The sequence below is a fragment of the Dryas octopetala genome, chromosome 7 (genome assembly GCF_963921425.1).
Source record: "Dryas octopetala chromosome 7, drDryOcto1.1, whole genome shotgun sequence".
NCBI lineage: Eukaryota > Viridiplantae > Streptophyta > Magnoliopsida > Rosales > Rosaceae > Dryas > Dryas octopetala.
Window position 1 is genome coordinate 14,849,254 of NC_141372.1, and position 23,619 is coordinate 14,872,872.

The following is a 23,619-nucleotide window of genomic DNA, read 5'->3' on the forward strand; positions in this document are numbered from 1 at the left end:
CTAGAGACCTTGTAAATTAGAATGAACAACCTGCACGAGAATCACATAAATCATCATGAGACATATAAATAACCAAGTATGCAACTCAAAGGCAAGCAATATGAAGCAATCTAGATTTTCCTGGAGCTGCCAATAAAAAAAGACATGCCAACCAAGATTGTCTAGAAAGAGCCAGCAGTGTCAGAATGAATAGAATGCAAAGTTTTCAACCCATTCCAAGATAAGTATATATACGAATGTTCTATTCCTCATTATCCAACTGCATTTAAAGTTGAAAAAATTCAAAGCTCACAATCACCTTGATGATTTCAACAAGCTGGTCTACTCCACTTTCACCAGGAAATAGAGGCTGGCATAATAGGCATTACTTAGTTAGCACATATATGTGAGTCTAAAGATAAAGGAAACTCACATTAAAGAAGAACAACACCTACCTGTCCAAGCAGTAATTCTGCTAGAACACAGCCAGCAGACCAAATGTCAATGGCTGTGGTATACTCAGTTGCACCAAATATAAGTTCAGGTGCTCGATAGTACCTCGAACAGATGTAAGATATGTTGGGTTCCCCTCTTACCTGTCAAATGTACATCCAATTCAGTATTGTAAAACCATTAGCCAGAATGAACAACCTGCACGAGAATCACATAAATCATCATGAGACAAAAAAAACTAAATGCAACTCAAAGGGAAGCAATATGAAGCAATCTAGATTTTCCTGGAGCTGCCAATAAAAAAATACATGCCAACCAAGATTGTCTAGAAAGAGCCAGCAGTGTCAGAATGAATAGAATGCAAAGTTTTCAACCCATTCCAAGATAAGTATATATACGAATGTTCTATTCCTCATTATCCAACTGCATTTAAAGTTGAAAAAATTCAAAGCTCACAATCACCTTGATGATTTCAACAAGCTGGTCTACTCCACTTTCACCAGGAAATAGAGGCTGGCATAATAGGCATTACTTAGTTAGCACATATATGTGAGTCTAAAGATAAAGGAAACTCACATTAAAGAAGAACAACACCTACCTGTTCAAGCAGTAATTCTGCTAGAACACAGCCAGCAGACCAAATGTCAATGGCTGTGGTATACTCAGTTGCACCAAATATAAGTTCAGGTGCTCGATAGTACCTCGAACAGATGTAAGATATGTTGGGTTCCCCTCTTACCTGTCAAATGTACATCCAATTCAGTATTGTAAAACCATTAGCCAGAATGAGCATATTTAAAGAATGCTTGGATGCAGAAAACAAACCAAGACTTTAAAAATAAATCACACATTTAAGAATGAGCATATTCATACATGCAGAAACACATTTAAGAACAAATCACACATTAAAAATAAATCACACAATCATTGCCACACCAAAAATAACCAGTTACCTTATATAAATGCCATTTTGATGCTACTTATCAATCCATATACCCTCACCATCAGGTCTAATGCAGTTTGTAGGATTGTCTCTAACCATTTCATCCAATGTCTCAATAGATGGCAGGCCTCTAGTAAAAGGTTGATGGTCAACCATACTATCCCCTAACTCATCATCATTATAATCGACATCATTGTAATTTCTATCTGGGGTTGATAGAACAACAGACCAAGCAGCATCTGCAGGGTCTTCCACGTAAAAGACTTGACTCACTTGTCTTGCCAAAACAAATTGATCATGCTTGGAACCTATCCTACTAAGATTGACCAAAGTAAAGCCTAGATCATCTATTTTAATTCCATTTGTACTCTCAACCCAATCACACTTAAAGATAGGTATCCTAAACTTGAAATAATCAAGTTCCCATATTTCTTGGATCACCCCATAAAAACACATATTTGTAATGATGGGGTTTTTATCCTTCGCAGATGCAACTTGCATTGTCTCCCCTTGCCAACACACGCCACTGTTTTGAACAGCCCGAACGTCATCACGAGCCTTAGTATTAAAATGAACCCCATTAATGGAATAACTTGCAAATTTTGGGACTTCCATGCATGGTCCATCAGCTAGCCACCTCAGCGTGTCTGGTATGTCATGAGTTTCACAATTGAGTTGAGATCTAACCTGTAAGGATAAGCATTCTAATAAAATACAGGAATTACTTACATACATTAGTGCATCCTTTGAACAAATTAAACTTACTCGATTCTTTAACCAAAGAATGAAAGTGTGATTGTGCTTATCTTGCAGCCACTTCTCATTTTTTTTGAACCTAGGATTTGTAGCCTTTAAATAGCTCATATGATCACTACACAAAATTTGAGATTCCTCAATTAATATTGAGAATTCAGCTAATCAAAGACATAATTAATGAAAAGACAAAGGAAATATGGGATTGTCTTACGCGATATAAGGTGTCACTTCATATGTATTCTCTAATACAAACAGATGAGCTTGGTCCAAAAGTTCACGATCAACCCTATGTATAGAAGCACCAGATAAGGCCATACATTCCTTAGAAGATCCTTGATTGTGTCTTGATGAGATTCCAATTGAACTGCCAGTAGAAAGATGTTCAGAGCAAAAATCTAAAGCTTCTTCGGCAATATAACACTCGGCAATGCAACCCTCGGGTCGATGGCGATTTCGAACATACCCCTTTAGCACTTTCATATACCGTTCAAACGGATACATCCATCTGAAGTAAACTGGTCCACACAACTGAACTTCTCTAATGAGATGCACCGTTAAATGAACCATAATATCAAAAAATGATGGTGGAAAGTACTTTTCAAGCAAACAAAGTGTAAGCACTAGATCTTGCTGCATCTTATCTAGTATAGAAGCATCCACCACTTTACTACATATAGAATTGAAGAAGAAACAGAATCTGGTTATAGCATATCTCACAGGCTTCTCCAACACTGAACGTATGGCCACAGGGAGCAATTGTTGCATGAAGATATGACAATCATGTGACTTCATTCCAACAAGTCTTAAATCCTCCATTGATACTAGACTTCTAACATTTGAAGAATAATACTCAGGGACTTTCATACCAAGAAAGGATTTGCATACAGTTCTCTTCTCTTCCCTAGACAGATTCCAACTTGCTGCAGGCAGATGTGTTCTTTTTTCTCCAACAATAGGTGCTAATTCAGTACGTACCCCCATGTCCAGAAGATCTAAACGAGCAGCAAGACCGTCTTTTGTTTTTGTAGGAATGTTCAACAATGTACCGATAATACTATCGCATACATTTTTCTCAATGTGCATAACATCGAGAATATGGCGAACATGAAGAGATTTCCAATATTCCAGTTCAAAAAAGATTGACTTCTTCTTCCAACACGCTCTTGTATCACCCTCCACATGGTTACGGGGCCACTTTTTTTTTCCGAAAGGCAAGAAATTAAGACTATCCACCTTTGCCAATACTTCCTCTCCACTTAATGGCACAGGAGCTGGAGAAAGTTCTTGACGATTATTAAATGCAGCCCTTTGATTTCGATAAGGATGAAATCGTGGTAAGAATCTTCGATGGCCTATGTATGAGCATTTATTACCGTGGACCAACCTGTGGGGTTTTGTGTGTTCTCCACATATTGGACATGCATTATATCCTTTTACGACACAGCCAGATAAGTTACCATAGGCTGGAAAATCGTTTATTGTCCACAACAATACAGCCTTTAGAGTGAAATACTCTCCTTTGTATGCATCATACACTCCTACAACTCCCTTCCATAAACTTTTTAAATCATCAATCAAAGGTGCTAGGTAAACGTCTATATCATTTCCAGGTTGTTTAGGACCAGAAATCAATAGACTCAGCATCATGAACTTTCTTTTCATACACAACCATGGTGGAAGGTTATAAGTGACAAGTAAAACTGGCCAGCAACTGTATCTGCTGCTCAAAGAACTATGGGGATTGAACCCGTCAGATGCAAGTGCGAGCCTAAGGTTTCTAGGATCTTCAGCAAATTCAGGCCACTTATCGTCCACTAACTTCCAAGATGGAGAATCTGCAGGATGCCGCATCTTACCATCTTTCACTCTTTTATCATAATGCCAAGTCAAACTCTCAGATGTTTTACTAGACTGAAACATCTTTTTAAACCTTGGGATAATGGGAAAGTACCACAACACCTTCGCAGGCACCCCCTCCTTAATAGTTGAATACCTACTTAACTTCCACCTTGACACATTACAGTTAGGGCAATTAATCTCATCTGCATACTCATTTCTATACAAGATGCAGTCATTAGGGCATGCATGTATTTTCTCATAGTCCATCCCTAAAGCACACAAAATCTTCTTTGCCTCGTACATAGATGTGGGTATGTTATTACCTGATGGAAGAAAATCTCCAAAGGCAATCAAGTAGTCAGTGAAACTTGCATCACTCAATCCATGCTTCGCTTTCAAATTGTACAATCTTACCAGTGCTCCCAACTTGGTGAATTTATCACAACCAGGATACAAAGGTTCATCGCCATCCCCAACCAAATTCATGAAATCGTTAGAATCATTTGAAAATTCTTCCTCTTCATTATCTCCCATATCCACTGTTTCGGAGACAAAATTATCTTCTTGTTCCTCCACACTTCTAGCTGCATTCGCAAATGTACTAGAAACTTCTCCGTGCCATATCCAATTTTGGTAACTTTGGTCAACCCCATTAAAATATAGATGATCCCTTATAACTCCAATCCCAAATTGTCTCATATTTCCACATTTTTGGCAAGGACAATGAATGAGGTTTGGGTTTCTAGCATGCTGTAATGCAAACTTGAAGAATTCTTGAATCCCTAACTCATATGCCCTTGATCTTCTATCCGCATACATCCATGACTTGTCCATCTTTGACTTGTCCATACAAACATGCATGTCATTTATAAAATCATACCAATATTGACTCTAGTGAAACAAAAAAAATACAAAGATAAACTAAACACAACCACTATACCATTGAACATGGGCATGCAATTGAAAGCTAACTGGTCTTACAGTAAAACCCATATCAGTAAAACCCAATAAACCCCATATCAGTAAAATCAATCACAAACCACAATAACTTCCATTTTAAGATTGACCAAAGTAAAGCCTAGATCATCTATTTTAATTCCATTTTTATCAAGCCACAATAACTTCACCCAGAACTAGAACAAGAATAAGAGAGACAGAGTAGGTGACAGAGAGGAAATCAACACTAACCTGCAGGCTGATCTAAATTAGATATTTCAAGCTAGCACAATGCATCTTAAAATTATACACCTAGTTCAGTCTTAGTAATTTCCTCAATTGAAATAAAGCAAACACAATGGAGTAAATGAACTTATATGGTTTCTATTGGGTAGGGGAGGGGTAGCAACTTTCCACTTCAATATACAATTACTTACTCATAACTATTTTTCTCATCAAAATCAAACATTCATTATAATGAGTAACAAAAGTTAATCAATAGCATCAAGAAATCAATATAATCCTTTCAATAGTCTACAAATAAAACCCCTACCATCAAAATAGAAGAAAACAAGATGCCAAAACCAACAAAACGAAAAAAAAATAAAAGGGCCTGATGAACTCACCTTTCCAATTCAATCAGCAGCCTAGCTATTTTCTTTCCCCAAGCTCAACAATATCACCAAATATCACCAATATGAACTTCACCTTCAGCAAAAACACAAAACAAAAAGGTTTAGAAGAACCTCAAAGAACAAAAATCAGATATGCACAAAAAAAGAAAGAACAAAATGTAATGAGGAAAAAATCCCCCAAAATCAAACCCTATATCAACTGTACCTGAATCGGAGTGCAGAGATGCGCGAAGATGATTCAAGGGAGTGCAGAGATGGCCGGGCGATGAGGAATGGGCGGAGACGATGAGGACGGAGATGGAGGTCGGTGACGTCAAGAGACGTGTAGATGGAGAGCGAGGGACGATGTCGAAGATGGAGATTGACGCGCAATGAGGACAGAGATTGATGCGCGAGAGGGAAGATCGATCGGTGAAGCCAGAGGATTGAGTTGAGGAGGGAAGATCGATTGATCAATGAGGACTAAGTTGTGGGCTAAGTGTGTGTGAGTTTCTGAAAGGTGAAGTCAAAGGGCTTTGACCCAAAAAGACCTAATTAAGGCGCGATATATTTCATTAACGCGGTCATGCGCTTGTCAAATACAAAGACCCGCAAAATTTTATATTTTTGTGAAACTTGCCCAACACAACGGTATTCCCTAAAACTATTGTCTGTTAATTATTAGGAAAAATTATCAAACCAAATACCATGGGATAATATACATTAATATAACGGTTTGTTAAAAACCGTTGTGTGGTAAATTAAGATAACGGAAAAAATACAAAACGTTGTTTATTGACCGATGTCTATTACATTTTTTGTAGTAGTGCATGCTCCCATCCATCCACCCCTGATAAAATGTGAACGAAGATGACGTTACAATTAGCATCAAAAAAATATTAAATACACTCCACAACAGAGAGCTGCATTCTTTATAAATGTAAAAAACCATTTTTGAGAGTTGGGATATTTAAAAAAAAAAAAATGTAAGAGGAGATATAAACCATAATTTTAATTTAACAAATATATGATGAACAAAAATAGTAATTAAGAATATGTCTGACATTGTAAATGAAAAAAACGAGGTTAACGAATTATTTTATAAAATAAAACTATGATAAGCCCATCAAAGGCCCAGACCCAGAGGCGCCCAAGTAACCACCTTGATGGCCTGACTAACTGATTGATTGAAAGACTTAAGACAGTTACTAAAGAAAGAAAGAGTTGACAAGAACAACGGAACAAGATTTAATAGGAAGCATCCAAGGCCCAGGGGCATTGTAGTCAAATTATTTTTCTGACCAAAAAGAGAAAGACTTAATAAGTCTTGCAGAACACTGACAAGAACAACCTCAACTTCCCCAATTCCCAAGTCAATCCATCAGTCAACCATTCACTCATTCTGTCTTCCAAAACGAAAACTAGCAAACATCTCATAAATGTCAACTCATCTCATGTAATTGTGAATTTGTAATGATGATGACTGGAGAGCATGGCAAGGAGGAGTACTTGCGGGAGCCCAGTGGCGGCGGCGGTGGCGGCTGGATGAGTTTGCTGAGGACTTTAGAACGTGACGAAATTTTGCAAGTTTTGTCAAATGGGTTTTGTCAGTGCTGCCAAGTCGTTTTGGAGGATCGAATTCACAGCTTCATTAACAGTAAGAAATCGATATACCATCTCTGCATTTTTTGTTTTGAATTTCGCATTAATTCCTGTGAGTGAGAATAACAGAATTATTGGTTGTTTTTCTTTTCTTAATTATTATTTCTTATGAACAAATTATGTTTTAAGTTTATTCCTTTCTTCAAGTAGCTGATATATTTTACTTTTTTTGCTTTTGCTGTGGCCTGTGGGGTTTTTACTGTTTGTTTCATACCTTACCTTTTAGTATAAAAATAGAAAAAACAAAAGAATGTTTTATATGCCCAATTCAGTATTTTTGGGGTTTCTAGCTGTACTTGAACATTTTCTCCAATTAGGGAAATATATGTTAAGGTGGTCAGTATATTTCACTACTTTGTGTTTGTTGTTGCACAGATATATATGTTATCACTTATCATTAACCATTAATAAATGCATTCTATCCTTTCCTTTTCTTTGTTATTTTTTTTTTTTTCCTTATAAGCAGAGAAAGTGGATGAGGTATCCTTTTCTAGTGATAACCACACAAGATATACACAAAAGATATCCTACCCATCAACACAAAGAGGACACAGAGGCAATTCATTTGAGCATTCAGGTTCTCAAAGATCACTCAATGGAAATTCCTCATCCATTCATGATGGGTTATCGGAGGATCCGAATGAGCATAACCGATTATCAGAAGTTCGCAGAAAGAAGGACTTCATTCACATTGAGAATATAAGTGGAAGAGCAACAAATGTGCTATTGGGCCTAGAGCTACATACTCGGGTTTTTAACTCGGGTGAGCAGAAGAAAATTGTTGAATGCATCTATAGTTTACAACGTATGGGACAAAAGGGACAACTGAGAGGTATAATTTATTTTGACAGCTATAGTAAATTAATTCCACACATGTTTAATTTCCATTCAACTGTTTGGGTTCCTGGGTTATGCTTAAGTGTGCAAAAAATGAGATAACACATCATTCAGATGTAAAAACAACCTATCTGCAAAGGGTAGGAAGAAATGGAAGAGTTCTCTAGCAGTTGATAATGCTATAAATGATTAATTCAATATCTTCAACAAAACATTCTAGGAGGATCTTGGTTAGTCTGATCTATCTAGATTGGGGAGGAGTTTTGTTTTCATTTTGGGGTTTTTTTTTTTAGGTTTCTGTTCGGGTCTTTAATGGTCACCTATTGTTTGTCATTTATCTTAGGTTTTATTCCACTTTAATTACCTACTGGACTTTGGACTTTGGGGCCGATTTCACTTTACAACTTAATAAAATTAAAAATTGTTCTAATTTATCACCTTAATTAAAAAATTTTGCAATGTCAGACCTTGGGCAGATCTCGTCATACTTTCCGTCAAACATAAGCACGTGCGTCGTACGTAACCTCCTTTTAAGGGGGTTTATGGTCTTTTTATGTCTATTTTGAAGTGTATTTGGAAGTTTTTCATTGTAAAAAAAAAGGTTGTATGTAAAAGAAGCAAATCATCCTTATAGCTATTGCACTTCTAATACCCCTAAAATACAATAAAAATCTTTCTCACACACTTCAAATTTGACATAAAAAGACCAAAAAGCCCCCTTAAAAGTGGGTCATGTGTGACGACACATGCTTATTTTTAACGGAACTGTTATGAAATCTGCTTGAGTTATAATATTGTAAAAAAAATTTAAATTTAGTAAATTGGTACAATTTGTTTGATAGGTGATAAAGTGAGATCGATCTCAAAATCAAAGTAGGTAAAGTGTTAAAAAGCCAATAATTTATGGTGGCTTGTTTATTGTAGATTGCTTGTAGCTCTTAATATTTTGTGGACTGCTGGTCCACATTGATTGTTCTTCCCCTTTGTAAACCATTAATATAATCACTATGTTTCTTTTTTTAAAAAATAAAATGTCCTGGGAATAATATGCATGGCTATTACAAATCATATTTCCATAGTATAGGCCTCTATCTGATTAGACAATGTAAACTCTAACTTGCTATTTTATTAGTAACTATCGTTATAAACATATCATGAAAACAATCATTAATTCATGGGTGGACTTCTTTCTGTCTCCTCATTTCCAAGCTTGTGGGTTTGCATAACATATATGTGAAATAAAATGAATCAGATATTTGTCGTTCCTTATTCCATTTGAAACTTTTGCTTGAATATCTTACAGAACGTACATATACTGAACCTAGAAAATGGATGCGTGGCAAAGGACGTGTAACAATACAGTTTGGTTGTTGCTACAATTATGCAGTGGTACCTCTATGTATTCTCTCTATGTACTATTAGTATTTAATTCAAATTACAATGTATATTAGCTTTATGTTATTTTGTGTGACATTACAGGATAAGAATGGGAACCCACCAGGTATAGTTAGAGATGAAGAAGTTGATGTGCGTACGTGCTACCTCCTTTGTTTAAGCAAATGATAAGGAGAATGGTAAAGTGGCACGTATTACCTCCAACATGCATCCCTGACAGCTGCATTGTGAATATATATGATGAAGGAGATTGCATTCCTCCTCACATCGACCACCATGATTTTGTTAGACCTTTTTGCACAGTTTCCCTTTTGGCAGAGTGCAATATACTTTTTGGTTCAAATCTAAAGATTGTGGGTCCAGGAGAATTTTCAGGACCTGTTTCTATACCTTTGCCTCTCGGGTATGCTTTTTGGTCTGCTTCTCTTCTCAATTGATCACTTCTGTTTTAATTGTTTGATCGCTAGTTACCACTTACTTGAGCATTTCTTTAAGGGTAACACAAAATCAAGTTTGTGGTAACTTACTACATTCTTGATCGCTAGTTACCGCATTCTTGAGCGTTTATTCAAGAACTGGTAATTCGAGATCAATTAAGTTTGTGGTAACTTATCACATTCTCGCTAGTTACTACATTCTTGAGCGTTTATTCAAGAATTGGTAACTTCGAATCAAGTTTGTGGTAACTCTTCAAAAAAGGCCTATTTAGATGAGTTACCACTTTCTTGATATCTCGCTCAAGTAATTGGTAATTCCAGATCAAGATGAGTAATTTACCACATTCTTAATCGCTAGTTACCACATTCTTGAATTCTTGAGCGTTTATTCAAGAATTGGTAACTTACAACATTCTTGAGCGTTCATTCAAGAACTAGTAACTCCGGATTAAGTTTGTGGTACCTCTTAAAAAATGGGTCTATCTAGATGAGTTACCACTTCTTGATATCTCGCTCAAGAAATTAGTAACTCCGGATCAAGTTTTGGATAACATACTTACCACATTCTTAATCGCTAGTTACCACATTCTTGAACGTTTATTCAAGAACTGGTAACTCCAGATCAAGTTTTTGGTAACTTACCACATTCTTGATCGCTAGTTACCACTTACTTGAGCTGGTAAGCTATCACTATCTTAATCGTCAGTTACTACATTCTTGATCGTTAGTTACCACATTCTTGGCGGCATTGTATGCCCGCAGTCATTGTAGAGGCTGTCTTTCTATTGTTTTTTACAGTTGATATACTCAGTTCCTTATTATTGAAATGCATCCTCATTTTTCAATCAAATAGCACATTCATGTTAGAGCTAGATAAAAATTTTATATAGAGTGTCAATGTATACCAAAGTGGCATTTCTTTTGAATTCTCTCTCTCTCTCTCTCTCTCCCTTTCTCTCTTGCATTTTCTTTTCCTATATTAATTATGTTCTAATAGAAAAAGTTTAGGTATAACTAATAAATCAAATATTTCCTAGTTAACTCGTAGCACTACTATTGGCCAAAAAAAACTCATAGCACGTACTACTAAGAAATATATATATATTTTTTTTTTCCTTCAAGAAAAAATATATGAGGAATGTATGCTGGATTTTGTAGTTAATTAATTGTTAATTGCTATACATATGATTTGCAGATCAGTGCTTATTCTAAATGGTAATGCAGCAGACATTGCTAAGCATTGTGTTCCTGGTGTTCGAGCAAGAAGGTATCCTATATCATGTTCCCCTTCAATACAACCACTTTTTCTTTTCGTCTTTTTAATTATTTTTTATTTTTACGTATTTCCTAAATATTTTCTCCGAGCGCTGCAGGATTTCGATTACTTTCCGAAAAATGGATGATAGCAAACAACCATACCATTATTTTCCCGATTCCGAGCTTCAGGGAATTAAACCTGTCGCGTGTTCCCCCTTTGCCAAATCACAAGTCCAGCAAGAACAACAAGAGAAGCCTTACTCCTTTTCTCCTTTCAACTCACAAGTCCAAAAGAACCTCCATCAACGTGACAAATTTGACCGCGATACATCCAACAATGTTAAGAAGAGGAATAGCAACTCTTTTCTTCTTGAGAAAGATGATTTCCCTCCAGGTTTAAATTATGAGAACAGGCGCATGGTCAAGAAAAGGTGAGTTATAATATGATTTTTTTTTCTTTCTCTTAGTTGCATGTATCTGTAGGATTTGGTTTATTGTATCCTAAAACAATTGGGTGTTTTCATAAAGTCATTCTTCTGTATCCTTTAATAAACCCTTTGTATTTTTAGTGTTAATTTAATAAAAGTTTGTACTTAATCAGAGTGATGCATGGGGGAGAGGGGATAGACCTAAACTTGCATATCTGCTTTCTTTGTATAATGGCATGGTTTGACATCTTATGTTGTGTTCTGTTCTAGCCACAGTTAAATAAGTAAGTCGATCGACCAGTGAGAGAATTTTCTTTGGCCAGGTTTGTGAGAGAGATGTGAAAGTTTTTGGGTTTTGGTTATGGGAATCAAAACTACTCTTCATTGTTTCTTGTACGCATTATTCATTTGAAGGATATGGTACGTGTTAACCATAAGTAGATATTTGTGAAATCACCTCCAATCTGGCATAAACTTCTAACAATATACCTAAGTGTCATATACACAAAAGCTACAGGAGGATACAGCAACATATACAAACAAGAATTTGAGTTTGTATTACTCTTATAATATTTTGGTTATTGGTTCTCAAAACCATGACCATATGAAAATTTCACATTGTCTTCTTAAATTTGGCTGATGCACACCAAATAAGAAAAAAAGAAAAGAGAAAGGGTCAAACAGGGAAAAAAACCAATAGTCGAGAATGCTAAGCAATGACTTATGAATCAATGAGTAGCCAAATTGAATGAACAGTTACAAAAAATCAAACACCCATATATAGGAGCATTTGATGAAGAACATGTCCATAAACTGATGACTCGATAAGAAATTATTGGGTATAACCGATACACTGCCACGTAGTATAACCAACTTATGTGTTATAATATGGGTAGATGTTATTAATATTATACCTTAAAAATATAAACATGTCGTCCAACAATACTCTTACACGTACGTAGTTATACTGTTACCCTAAAAAATCACCGCAAACTTAGCCGAAAAAATTGATTAGAACACTGGGGTAGTCCTTATGCTTTGTGCGTGGGTGTGCCACTGCATGGCCATGCCAGATGGGCGGATACAGAATGTATTATGATGCCTAGTTTGTTGTATTACGCCGTGATTCAAACTCCCAATCAAATGAACGTGCGGCCAAATAAGGAACAAAAACCTCGCCTAGGTTCAATCGCCTCGATCCTCAAGGACTTCTAATTACTTGGTGTGACTATAACGGTGTGCTCGAAAGTCAAGATGCGATGAATGGGTGCTTGAGTAATTGGATGCAACGAGAAATTATGAACTTTGATGTAAAAAGTATGGACGATCTGATTGTCTTGAAAACGAGTAACAATTGTAGTTCTAATAACAAATCTCATGATGAAAAGACAAGAAAAACCAGGATTAAGACAAAAGAAGTCGATACTAAGAATAATGGGATCCTAGCAGAGCTAAAACAAAAGGAACAATTTGCTTGAGAGCTTGAAGAACTTGAAAAATCGAGATGCTTGATCTGAGATTTGAGTTGAGTTGTGTTGAATGTGTTGGAGGGAGCTCTTCTTGTCAATGCTTCATTTATATAGTGATCAATCCCCTAGGGTTTTAGGAAACCCTTTCCTATACAAACTCTACTTCCTCTTTCCTTCACGCCCAAGACTTACCATTCTGGATTGATTTAAATCTCCTAATTCACCAAGGACTCTCGGTGCAACTAGGTTTCTTAATAAAAACACATTCTTATTTGGATTTTGGTTTAGGAGCATCCTTGCTATGGACTTGGGCTTTAACTGTCATTGGGCTTAAACTCTCCTTATGAATTTTTGGGCTTAATTGGCTGTGCTTTCGGCCTAATTCCGAAATAGGGTGTAAACATATACCCAATAATTTTTCCACACACCTGGGCCAGTAGTGATGTCATGACTCATAGCCACTACTCCACCAGACACCTCATACCTTCTTACTTTCTGAACATACTCGAACCCCGGTTATGCGACAGAGGCACCCTCCTGAGTATCCCAAGAGATCAATGCCAAACCACCGACCTTAATCCTCCAAGACGCTAGAGGACGACCTTAATTCTAGCATGCTAATTACTCTTAAACAAACAAATAAGTCTCCAAAAATAAGGCTAGGTGTGCTTAATTAATAAATAAATCATACTTAATTAATTAAGCATGCATCCTAAAATTAAAGCCTAAAAATAAATAAATAAAGTAGAAATAATAAAATACTTACCCGGTTGTAGACCTCTAAAGCTAGACCCCACTCCTAGGGACTCCTCATTTCACTCCCAAAACTTTAAACTATGGGAAGTTTATTCCTTTTTGGTATGTCTCTTCTTAGAGAGACTCCCAAATAATCAAGGAGTGAGTAACTCTAACTTCACTTGGTGGTGCAAGTGAAAATGAGGGACTAAGGTCTCTATTTATAGGCACTAGAGGGTTGGAAGAAGTTGTAAATTTCTAATGTGAGACAAATTGCACTAAAAATGCTCCAAAGAAGGCTGAAATTCGAATTGGGTCAAGAAAATCCATCACAAAACTCGTTTATACTAACAAAATAATTGCGGGTCAACCCGGTTAGAGGAGTGCGGGTCGGGCGACCCGGCTACACAGTGACCGGTTCTCTCTCTTGGATCAACGGCCCAGATCTTGCTCAATTAATGAGTTTGGACGGTCGCGGTTAGATCGCGAGTCTGGCTCCGGTGTGACGTGCGTAGGACAGCTCCCGTGAGCTTGGCATGTCAGCGCCTGCTAGTGCCTCGTCAGCGCGAGTGGACCAGTCACGTTGCGAAACGTGTCACGTGTCAGTCCAGTCAGCAAAACAAATTAATTTCTTTATTTTCCTATTTTTATAATTTCTCCAAATTTCTTTAAATCACCAAAAATAGCTCGGGACTCTAAATAATTCTTCGAAAAATCCTATGGACTCGTAGTGATTAATCATAATTTCCTATAACCTAAAACAATAAATTGATCTCCATAAAAGTTAAAAAAAATTCAACTCCAATGGATTTAATTCTCAAAAATTAATTCCAACTTGATAATCACTAAAATCACACTCAAGGATACTAGAGCTCAACTCTAAACCTTTATTGGTATTAGTTACTCAAAAGATAAAGGAAATCTTTTTCCTTTAAGAAATCTTAAGTTTCTAAGTACAAAAGAAATTCAAAAACACGTGTCAAAACACGATATGATTGTAAAAAAATCCAGGCAGTTACACAAGGCAACCCATAAATTGCACAAAGTGTATAATTCTCAGGTGTTTTCATCTGAAATTGCACATTCTTATATATATGTATATATATATATATAGACAACCTAGTTGGCCCTTTTTTTAAAGCTTTTCATTTGTCTAATTAGGTCAGAGTAGGTCTACCACAAACATGGATTGTGTTCGTATCTCTAGTCTTGGATGGAGGACTAGTGTGAGTGACTTCAATAGTCCTGATCACTACAAGAAAAAACACTTTAGGCGACGAAAAGTGTTAGGCGACGAAACAAGTTCGTCGAGAATTTTGTCGCCCAAACCATGACGCCCAAAGTCTTGGGCGACAAATCTATTATTTCCGTCACCCAAAGATACATGGGGAGACGAACCAAACTCGTCTCCTGAGGTAACTTTGGGCGACAAATGACATGGTGGTCGCCCAAAGTCGCTTTGGGCGACGGAATTGTTCGTCGCTTAAAGCGACTTTGAGCGACGGAATTGTAAAAAAAAAAAAAAAAAGTTAATTAAGAAAATATTGGGAGACAAATATTTTCGTCACCCAAAGTCGCATAAGCTGACGAAGTTATAAGTTCGTCGCCCAAAGTCACTTTGGGCGACGAAATTGGTCGTCGCTCAAAGTCACTTTGGGCGACAAACTTATAACTTCATCAGCTTATGCGACTTTGGGTGACGAAAATATTTGTCTCCCAAATATTTTCTTAATTAATTTTTTTTTTACTTTTTTTTCTTTTTATCCAAAACCTATATAATAGAACACAAATTAATACAATTATAAGTTTTTTTATTTAATAAATTTTTATTAACACAAATTAGCAAAATTATAATTCCATACAAAGTAGTAATAACCCTAATGGTCAATCTATTAAACCAGTAGCATCATCTTCATTCATGTCTGGCAGAGGTTGATGAGAGGATGGTGACGGGACAAACCCAAGTATCGCCTTGGTCAATGCAACGTACAACGCATCCTTCTCCGCTCTCTCGGCTCGTAGGTCCTCTTGCAACTTCTTCACTTGAGCGGACAATCCTGCGACGACTGCAGATGGCTGAGAAGAAGACGAAGACGAAGACGAGGATCGAATGTCACAAATCCGCCCATATCCCATGCCGCGTATTTCCTTACCGGGCCTAACACCCAATGAGTCTATCATAATACGAAGTCCGACAACGGGATCAGGTACTGGAATCGACTCTAACGGAGTACCCGAAGGTGCTACTCGGCCAAGCTCTCTAAATACATTCTCGAGTTGGCCACCATCTCATCCTTCAAAATGTTATATATACAAGTAACCAATTAGAAAAATAAATATAAAAAATTGTGAAAAAAATTAAAATATAAAAAATTAACATGTTTTCCCTTGGCCGCATCACAACCGGGATGAAAATAGATATCCCCGAAAGTGTCTATCTCCGGGAATTGCGACCCGTGCTGAAAAAGAAAATAATTTTGTTAAAGACCCAAACAATATTAAAGAATGTAACGACCCGACCACAAATTTCACTATAAATTTTAACTTTTAATTAACTCTGGTTTTAAAGGAAGTTAGTTTGTTGAACCTCGAAAATTTTTTCTAAATTACTGTGAGAACTTCTAGACTTTAATTATTTTTATAAAAAGTTGATTTGACTTTGACGGAAATTGGATTACTTTATTTTTTAAAATTTGTAATTTGTAAATTATAAAAGTTTGACCCAAATGTTGACTTTTGTATTTAATTGGTTTTCGATCTCAGTTTTGGGCTTGTTGGTAAGATCTCGAGTTCACGAGCGTGCAAACGCGAATGGTTCGTTAATTAGAGTTACAGTTTGAGTTTTACGGACGAATAAACTTATAGGGGCATTTTTGTCCTTTCGCATCCAAGGGATTTTTCTAAAAAGACCAATTGAATGGGGATTTCTCTCTCTTCACTCACGAGCGGACCACCCCCCCCCCCCCCCCCCCCGGGCGATTCTCTCTTTTCTCTCTGCCCAATCGTCTTCTTCAGCGAGTGTCTCGCCGTCCGGCAGCCAATGGCGACGAGACACCCACCCATCACCTCGCCTTCTCCTTCTCCATCTACCCCTACCCTCTAATCACCCAATCAGACAACCACCACGACGTGACGGCGCGAAATCCGAAGCCAGCCCCTGTACACGATTTTGTTTTTCCGGCCAAATTGCGAGGTCCGACCACCACAAATCGACTCCCCTCGACGTTCTGAGCCTCTCCGTACTATTCTTTCACGCCGACGACCACCCAAAACGGTGGTGCGAAGCTAGAAGACCGAGGCTACTCTAGTGGCCGTTCCGGCGACTCCGGCGGCGTTTTCCGTCGACCTAGGTATCGAAATCGATTCCCTCGACCTTCTCTTGCTATTGGTTGTGGTGATTTGAGCCAATTGTTGCTAGGATAGGAAACCCCATTTGGAAACTCCAGCTTCGCCGTTGCGTCTATTGTTCCTGGCGACGGATTGGGTTGTTCTCTGTCTTGTTTTCTTCTCATTTAAGTGCTTTACAATCTCTATTAATTTTTGAGTTTGAATTGATCGAGAATTTCCTTGTATAGATTCTTTACCACTGCTGCCACCATGAGCTCCACCACTGGTGGCGGCGATTTGGATGTTGTTTGATTTATGTGTTATTCTACTATCACCACATAAGCCCATTCCATGGTCAGAGTCCGTTGTGGTTGAGTTGTTGTGGTGAAATAGGTTCGAGCAACCATCGCTTGTGGCGGTTGCCGCCCATTTCGGCCATTTAACAGCCAAAATATTACCTTGTGTGAACTCTGAATAGTGTTTAATGGTACATCGTTGTGGTGGGCAGGTTGCAATGAGTCGGAAATTTATTGCCCCAAAACCAATCGAGAGTCAAACTTCAATTTCAATGTAAAAACCGACCCCGTATCATTTGTTGAATAAACCTTTACAAGAGGTATAAGTTGGTTTTGTACGTTTGATTTGAGTTGAGTTCAGTTGATAAGATGGGATAAATCATGGAAATTTAGTATGGGACTTCACTTACGCCACGAGGATCGTTTGGTCGTTTTACTTTCTCAATTGAAATTCGTATACTTAATCCCTGATTATTAAAGTGAGCGATTATTTTTGTATTAGGTTGATGGAGTTTCGTTTCTTGATTACTGTTAGTGGCGAACAAGTGAGGATTTGTGATTTAAAAACGTGTTCCGAAAAAGGGGTTGAGCATAGCTCGGCAAATACTGTGAGTGGACTTTGTTTTATAAACGTTTTTATAAAATTTCCTAATTTAATTTTTATTCGTTGTCTTGAACTTTATTGACAATTGATGAATCGTGAGTGGACCCTTAAGAATTTAAATGATTTATGAAATTCGTAATTTATATTAATTATTTGAGTTTTGGATTTGAGAAAGATTAAATGTCAATGGTTTAAGTATCTTTTGACATGGGTTTGATTTGAGTTACGAGTTTTATGAATTTACATGGGCAATGATGTTTATATATACATCTTTTTTTACTCATGTCAAATATGTTGCAAATGGAAGATCACGGAAAAGCCTAGTTCAATATGATATTACGGATTGGTTCCAATTAATAGAAATTATATGGATTTATAAGATATTTTTATTATCAAGATATGTTTGAAACGAGGTGATCTTCGAACAGTCAAAAATCTTGTTTTGGAACGAATGTTTTCGATATTAAAATGAGCAGTTTTAAACCGTCATATTAGTACCCACTCAGCAGGTATAGATTTGCTCTGCACTCGCCTAGAGATGACTCGGCGGTGTATGATCAGCATTTGCTCTGCACTTGTCTAGTCGGTTGTGTTTGACCAGCATTATATATTGCTCTGTACTGGCCTAGTCGGCGGTGTATGACCAACATGACTAATTGCTCTGCACTTGCCTAGTTGGCGGTGTATGACCAGCATGACATATTGCTCTACACTCGCCTCGAAATAACTCGACGGTGTATGACCAACATTATAAGCTCTGCATGCACGTATGACCAGCATTTCACTCTGCTCTGCACTTGCCTAATCGGCAGTGTATGACCAGCATCACAAGCTCTGCGTGTACGTATGACCAGCAGTTCCCCGAGTTACTAGTAATGACGTGACTTTATGAAATTTCTCGAGATTTTCCTTTGTTTGAGTTTGAAGTTGTGAAATCTTATTATTTGACCTATCAGTGTTCTTATATGATGTTTTAATTGATATTTTTATCTAACATATCTTGTGGAAGAAATTCTGGAATCTCTTGTATACTTGGGTTATTCAAATCTTTACGTTTGATGGCTTTGTGACATTTTTCGAAATGTAGGTGAAATGGTTTTTAAATCTGGGGGCTTTTAAAGAAAACTAAACTGTTGGATAAGAAAGAAAGGAGTTGTTTTATTAAATGATTTTTAAGGAAAAGTTTTAAAGTTATTTTGTTTACTCACTGGGATTATTTCTTCATGTTTTTCCCCCAGGTATTAGCGATCGTTGAGGTTGGGTCGTACCACGTCGAGACAGCAAGTTCCCCAATTGCAGTTCGTCAGTATCCTTGAACTTAATGGGTTCTTCCTTTAGTTAGTGTACTTGAGGTGTAAAGTTAATTTAGTATGCTTTGATAACCCCGAGTTGGGTGAATAACATATTTGGATGTGGATTGGTTATTTGGTCGAAGATCCTTTTGGTTGTGGTAGAGGTGGCTGATGTTTTTAGAAGTGTTTTTACAGGCTTATAAATTTTGAGTTAGTCCATTTTCAGAGGAGGTTCTGTAGAATTTTAGGTAGGATTTTCCTTGATTTTGGATCCCACAGGACCTCTCCAAGTTTCAGAGTGGAATCTGGGGGCGGTTCTGTCAAAGAATATATATGTATTAAATTAAATAATGACGTACCCGACGTCGTGACTCCACCCGATATAAGATGGGCGTCGAACCACTATGATGGTTAAACGGCTTCCCTTTCCTGTTTCTGGTATTGGCGACCGACTTCTTCTATTAAATATTAAGCAAATTATAAATGTGTTAGTGTATGTATACAATAATAGAATAACAAAACAATAATTGGTTTTTTGAAGTCTTAAAATGATAAAACGTACCAAAAACGACGGACTTATGAAATGATCGCACAAAAAACGCCACTGGTCAGGCCGCTTTACCAACTCCATAGGGAGGTTTGCCAATGCCTCAATTGCCGATGAAAATCCCTTGAAATGCACATGTAGTTCGTGCTTCCACTGCCTGTAGGACTTGATGAGTAAATCTGTCATGTACGTGACAGTGATGAGATCATCCATCTGAATGTCAAAGTTAACCTGAAAAAAATATTAAATTGTTAGGAATGATCAAATTTATCATTTTGAATTAATTATTGAGCTATACTCACTGAGATGGAGCGGATCACTTTGTGTTGAATCTCTGCCGGTAATTTTTTCCAAGTGGTTGCAACCATGGCGCACTCGACACAGATAATAGCCCCCACGTCGTGCGAGAACAGATTGTCGACGTTAGGACCTAACGGTCATCAACCGTTTTGCACACACATGACTCGAATCCGCGCCCCAGTACTGCGCACGATCCGAGAGGACTTCAACCCACTACATGGTCCCTTCATTGCAGTGGATGACGTCGCAGTAGATGAAGCGGAAGCGGTGACCTAACTAGAGCGGTGAGATCGACGGGCCCTCTGTGGCATAGAGGGGCTCCCAGTACTCAAGGATGGCTGAACTACATCATCGGGAGCTGACTCCATCGCCTTCCACCTTATAACTAAATTATATTTCTCAAACTAATTAATCTACATTTTGTAATTACACTAAATTTTATATTTAAAAACTAACAAACTAACTAATCTACATACAAACTACCTAATAAATTTTATAATTAAAAAACATATAAAACTAACTAATTAATTTTATGATTAATTTTAACATACAACAAACTAACATAATATACAATCACCATATATAACACTTTGCTTTGGTTCCTCATTTGGGGTGAATTTGACATAATAACAATAATCTAAAATGCATTGAAGCTCGCATACCATATGTATTTTTTATTTTAAGCCCCAACACAGAAATCCACAACAGTCATATTAAGGTGAACATAATGCAACAACATTTCATTAGAGCCAACAAGAAGGATGTATGCAGGTGCCAACAACCACAATTGTTATCTAGTATAAGAAAATACCAGCAAACTAATTTCCCTAAGAACAATGATGAGGATTAACTAATTTATTCAACACTAATAAACAAATTTAAGAACAAAAAAATTAAAAACACCAGCAAATACCAGCAAACACTAGCCAAAGAACATTAAAGGAGCGATTGAGTCTTGAGTCTAACTTGAAAAATTTACCTGGGTATTACTATTCCCTTGGCCACCTGCACTTGATCCCTCTGAAAAAAAAAGCTGAAGCTAATGAGCAGAAAAAACAGAAAACAGAAAAACCCCCAAATAAAAAAAAAAAAAAAAAACCCACCAAAAACCCACAATCGGGTGGGTTTGCTGCAGGTGGGTTCCGGTGGGGTTGCTGGTCGGGGTGGGTTGCTAATGGGGATAGGTTTAGGAGAATGGGAATCGAGGGAGGCGGCATGGAGAGGGGAAGGAGAGAAAAATAGGAGGCCGGGGAGGGTTTTGATGGGGGTGGGGATGGGTTTCGGGGAGAGAGAAAGAGGAGGGGGTGGGTTCCAGGGAGAGAAAAAGAGGAGGGGGTGGGGATATGGATGGGTTTCAGGAAGAGAAAAATAGGATGAGAGATCGGGAGAGAGAGTTTTAGGCGATCTGGAGCGGCGACGGCGTTGAGGGGAAGTGAGAGATGCAGCGGCGAAGCAACGGCAGGGCTGGGGCTGTGCAAGGCAGATGAGAGAAGATCAGAGAGATGAGAGAGATCAGAGAAAACAAAAGAAAGGAAAAAAAATAGAAAAGAAGAAGAAGAAGAAAAGAAGAAAAGAAACAATTTTAAAAATCTCGAGACCCTTAGGCGACGAACTAGGAATCTCGTCGCCTAAGAAACTTTTGGGCGACAAACTTGGAAGTTCGTCGCCCAAACATTAAAATATATGGCAGGTTTAACCCCGCCAAATTTTTTAGATTTTGGGCGACGAAGAAGGAATTCCGTCACCCAAAAGAGTCTTGAGCGACGACTTTCCCAGTTCGTTGCCTAAAATCTGTCCGAGTTCGTCGCCCAAACATTAAAATATATGGCAGGTTTAACCCCGCCAAATTTTTTAGATTTTGGGCGACGGAGAAGGAATTCCGTCACCCAAAAGAGTCTTGGGCGACGACTTTCCCAATTCGTTGCCTAAAATTTGTCCGAGTTCGTCGCCCAAACATTAAAATATATGGCAGGTTTAACCCCGCCAAATTTTTTAGATTTTGGGCGACGAAGAAGGAATTCCGTCACCCAAAAGAGTCTTGGGCGACGACTTTCCCAGTTCGTTGCCTAAAATCTGTCCGAATAATTAATTTTAAATAATTAAATATGTTGTTAACTTTACATAATCAATTATGTTGTTAATTTTATATAATCAATTTATTAATTTTAACGATCCAAACCATTCATTTATTAGTCCCTTACTAAAAGATCATCCCTGCAAAAAATCGGTCAAATTGGAATTCATCTAGCCGTTCGATTATCATTATTAAAATCATGATCGTTCATATGTTCGATCTCCGATACCTAACTTCTAAAACTTTGATTGAGCTAATTTTTTGCATAGACGATCTTTAAGTGAGAAACTAATAAATGAACGGTTCGGATCGTTGAAAACATGATCGATATATGAGATTCTATATATAAATGAACGGTTTATATATTTGAAGAATAAAATTCTATTAACTCTTTCATTGAAATCTTGTCGTTTCAATAATTGTGAAGACCACAACGTGATTACAACGATTAGAGCCGTTCATCATCTATATTAATACTCAAAGATCATCTGTGCAAAAAATCGGTCCAATTGGAGTTCATCTACCCGTTCGATTATTATTACAAGAAGCACAATTGTTCATACACCCTAAACGCCAAACCTAACTTGTACATCTCCGATTGAGATAATTTTTTGCATGGATGATCTTTGAGTGGGGCACTAAGAAATGATCGGTTTGGATCGTTAAAAACACAATAGAAAAGTGAGCTTTTACATACAAATACACTTGAAGAGTATAATTCTATTAGATTTTTCATTGAAACTTTGTCGATTCAACAATTGTGAAGACTACAATGTGATTTCAACGATCAGAGCCGTTTATTTTATTCGTTTATACTCAAAGATCATCTCTGCAAAAAATCGGTCAAATCGAAATTCATCTACTCGTTCGATTTGTATTAGAAAATTCATAATTGTTCATAAGTTCGAGCACCGTTACCTAACTTTTACATCTCCGATTTAGTTAATTTTTTGCAGGGATGATCTTTAAGTGGGGATCTAAAAAATGAACAGTTCGGATAGTTGGAAACACGATCACATTGTATGCAATTATATACATAAAATTGTATAAAAAAAAAAGGCAATGAGACTTTGGGCGACGAACTGCACATTTCGCCGCCTAAGATCACTTTGGGCGACGAACATTAAAATTCCTCGCCTAAAGTAACTTAGGGCGACGAACTATTTCCTCACTCAAAGTTAATTTAGGCGAAGAATTTTAATATTCGTCGCCTAAGATCACTTAGGCAACGAACATGTTTGTTGCCCAAAATCTCTTTGGGCGACAAATTACTTTGGACGACGAAATTTGACATTTTTCACCTAAAGTAACTATGAGCGAGGAAATAGTTCGTTACCCAAACCTTAATTAATAGACGACGATCGTTCATACGTTCGAACTCCAATACTTAACTTCTACATCTACAATTTAACTAAAATTTTTGGAGGGATGATCTTTGA

General features: G+C 37.3%; 1 protein-coding gene and 1 pseudogene across 2 annotated transcripts; one reads left to right on the forward strand and one right to left on the reverse strand.

Moving 5' to 3' along the window:
• On the reverse strand, nucleotides 1-13,454 carry LOC147279978 (uncharacterized). Its single transcript, XM_086252107.1, has 10 exons — nucleotides 13,434-13,454; nucleotides 2,343-4,804; nucleotides 2,141-2,246; nucleotides 1,429-2,062; nucleotides 1,258-1,262; nucleotides 1,031-1,171; nucleotides 895-945; nucleotides 435-575; nucleotides 299-349; nucleotides 1-30 (listed from the first exon to the last, which is right to left on the reverse strand). The coding sequence occupies exons 1-10, from the start codon at nucleotides 13,452-13,454 to the stop codon at nucleotides 1-3; spliced, it is 3,642 nt and encodes a 1,213-aa protein (XP_086108233.1).
• LOC147279979 (RNA demethylase ALKBH9B-like) lies at nucleotides 6,878-11,655 on the forward strand (annotated as a pseudogene). The gene is made up of 6 exons (XR_015123379.1): nucleotides 6,878-7,177; nucleotides 7,649-8,014; nucleotides 9,323-9,408; nucleotides 9,499-9,817; nucleotides 11,047-11,118; nucleotides 11,225-11,655. The product of XR_015123379.1 is annotated as an RNA demethylase ALKBH9B-like (transcript).
• Nucleotides 13,455-23,619: the final 10,165 nt, after the last annotated feature.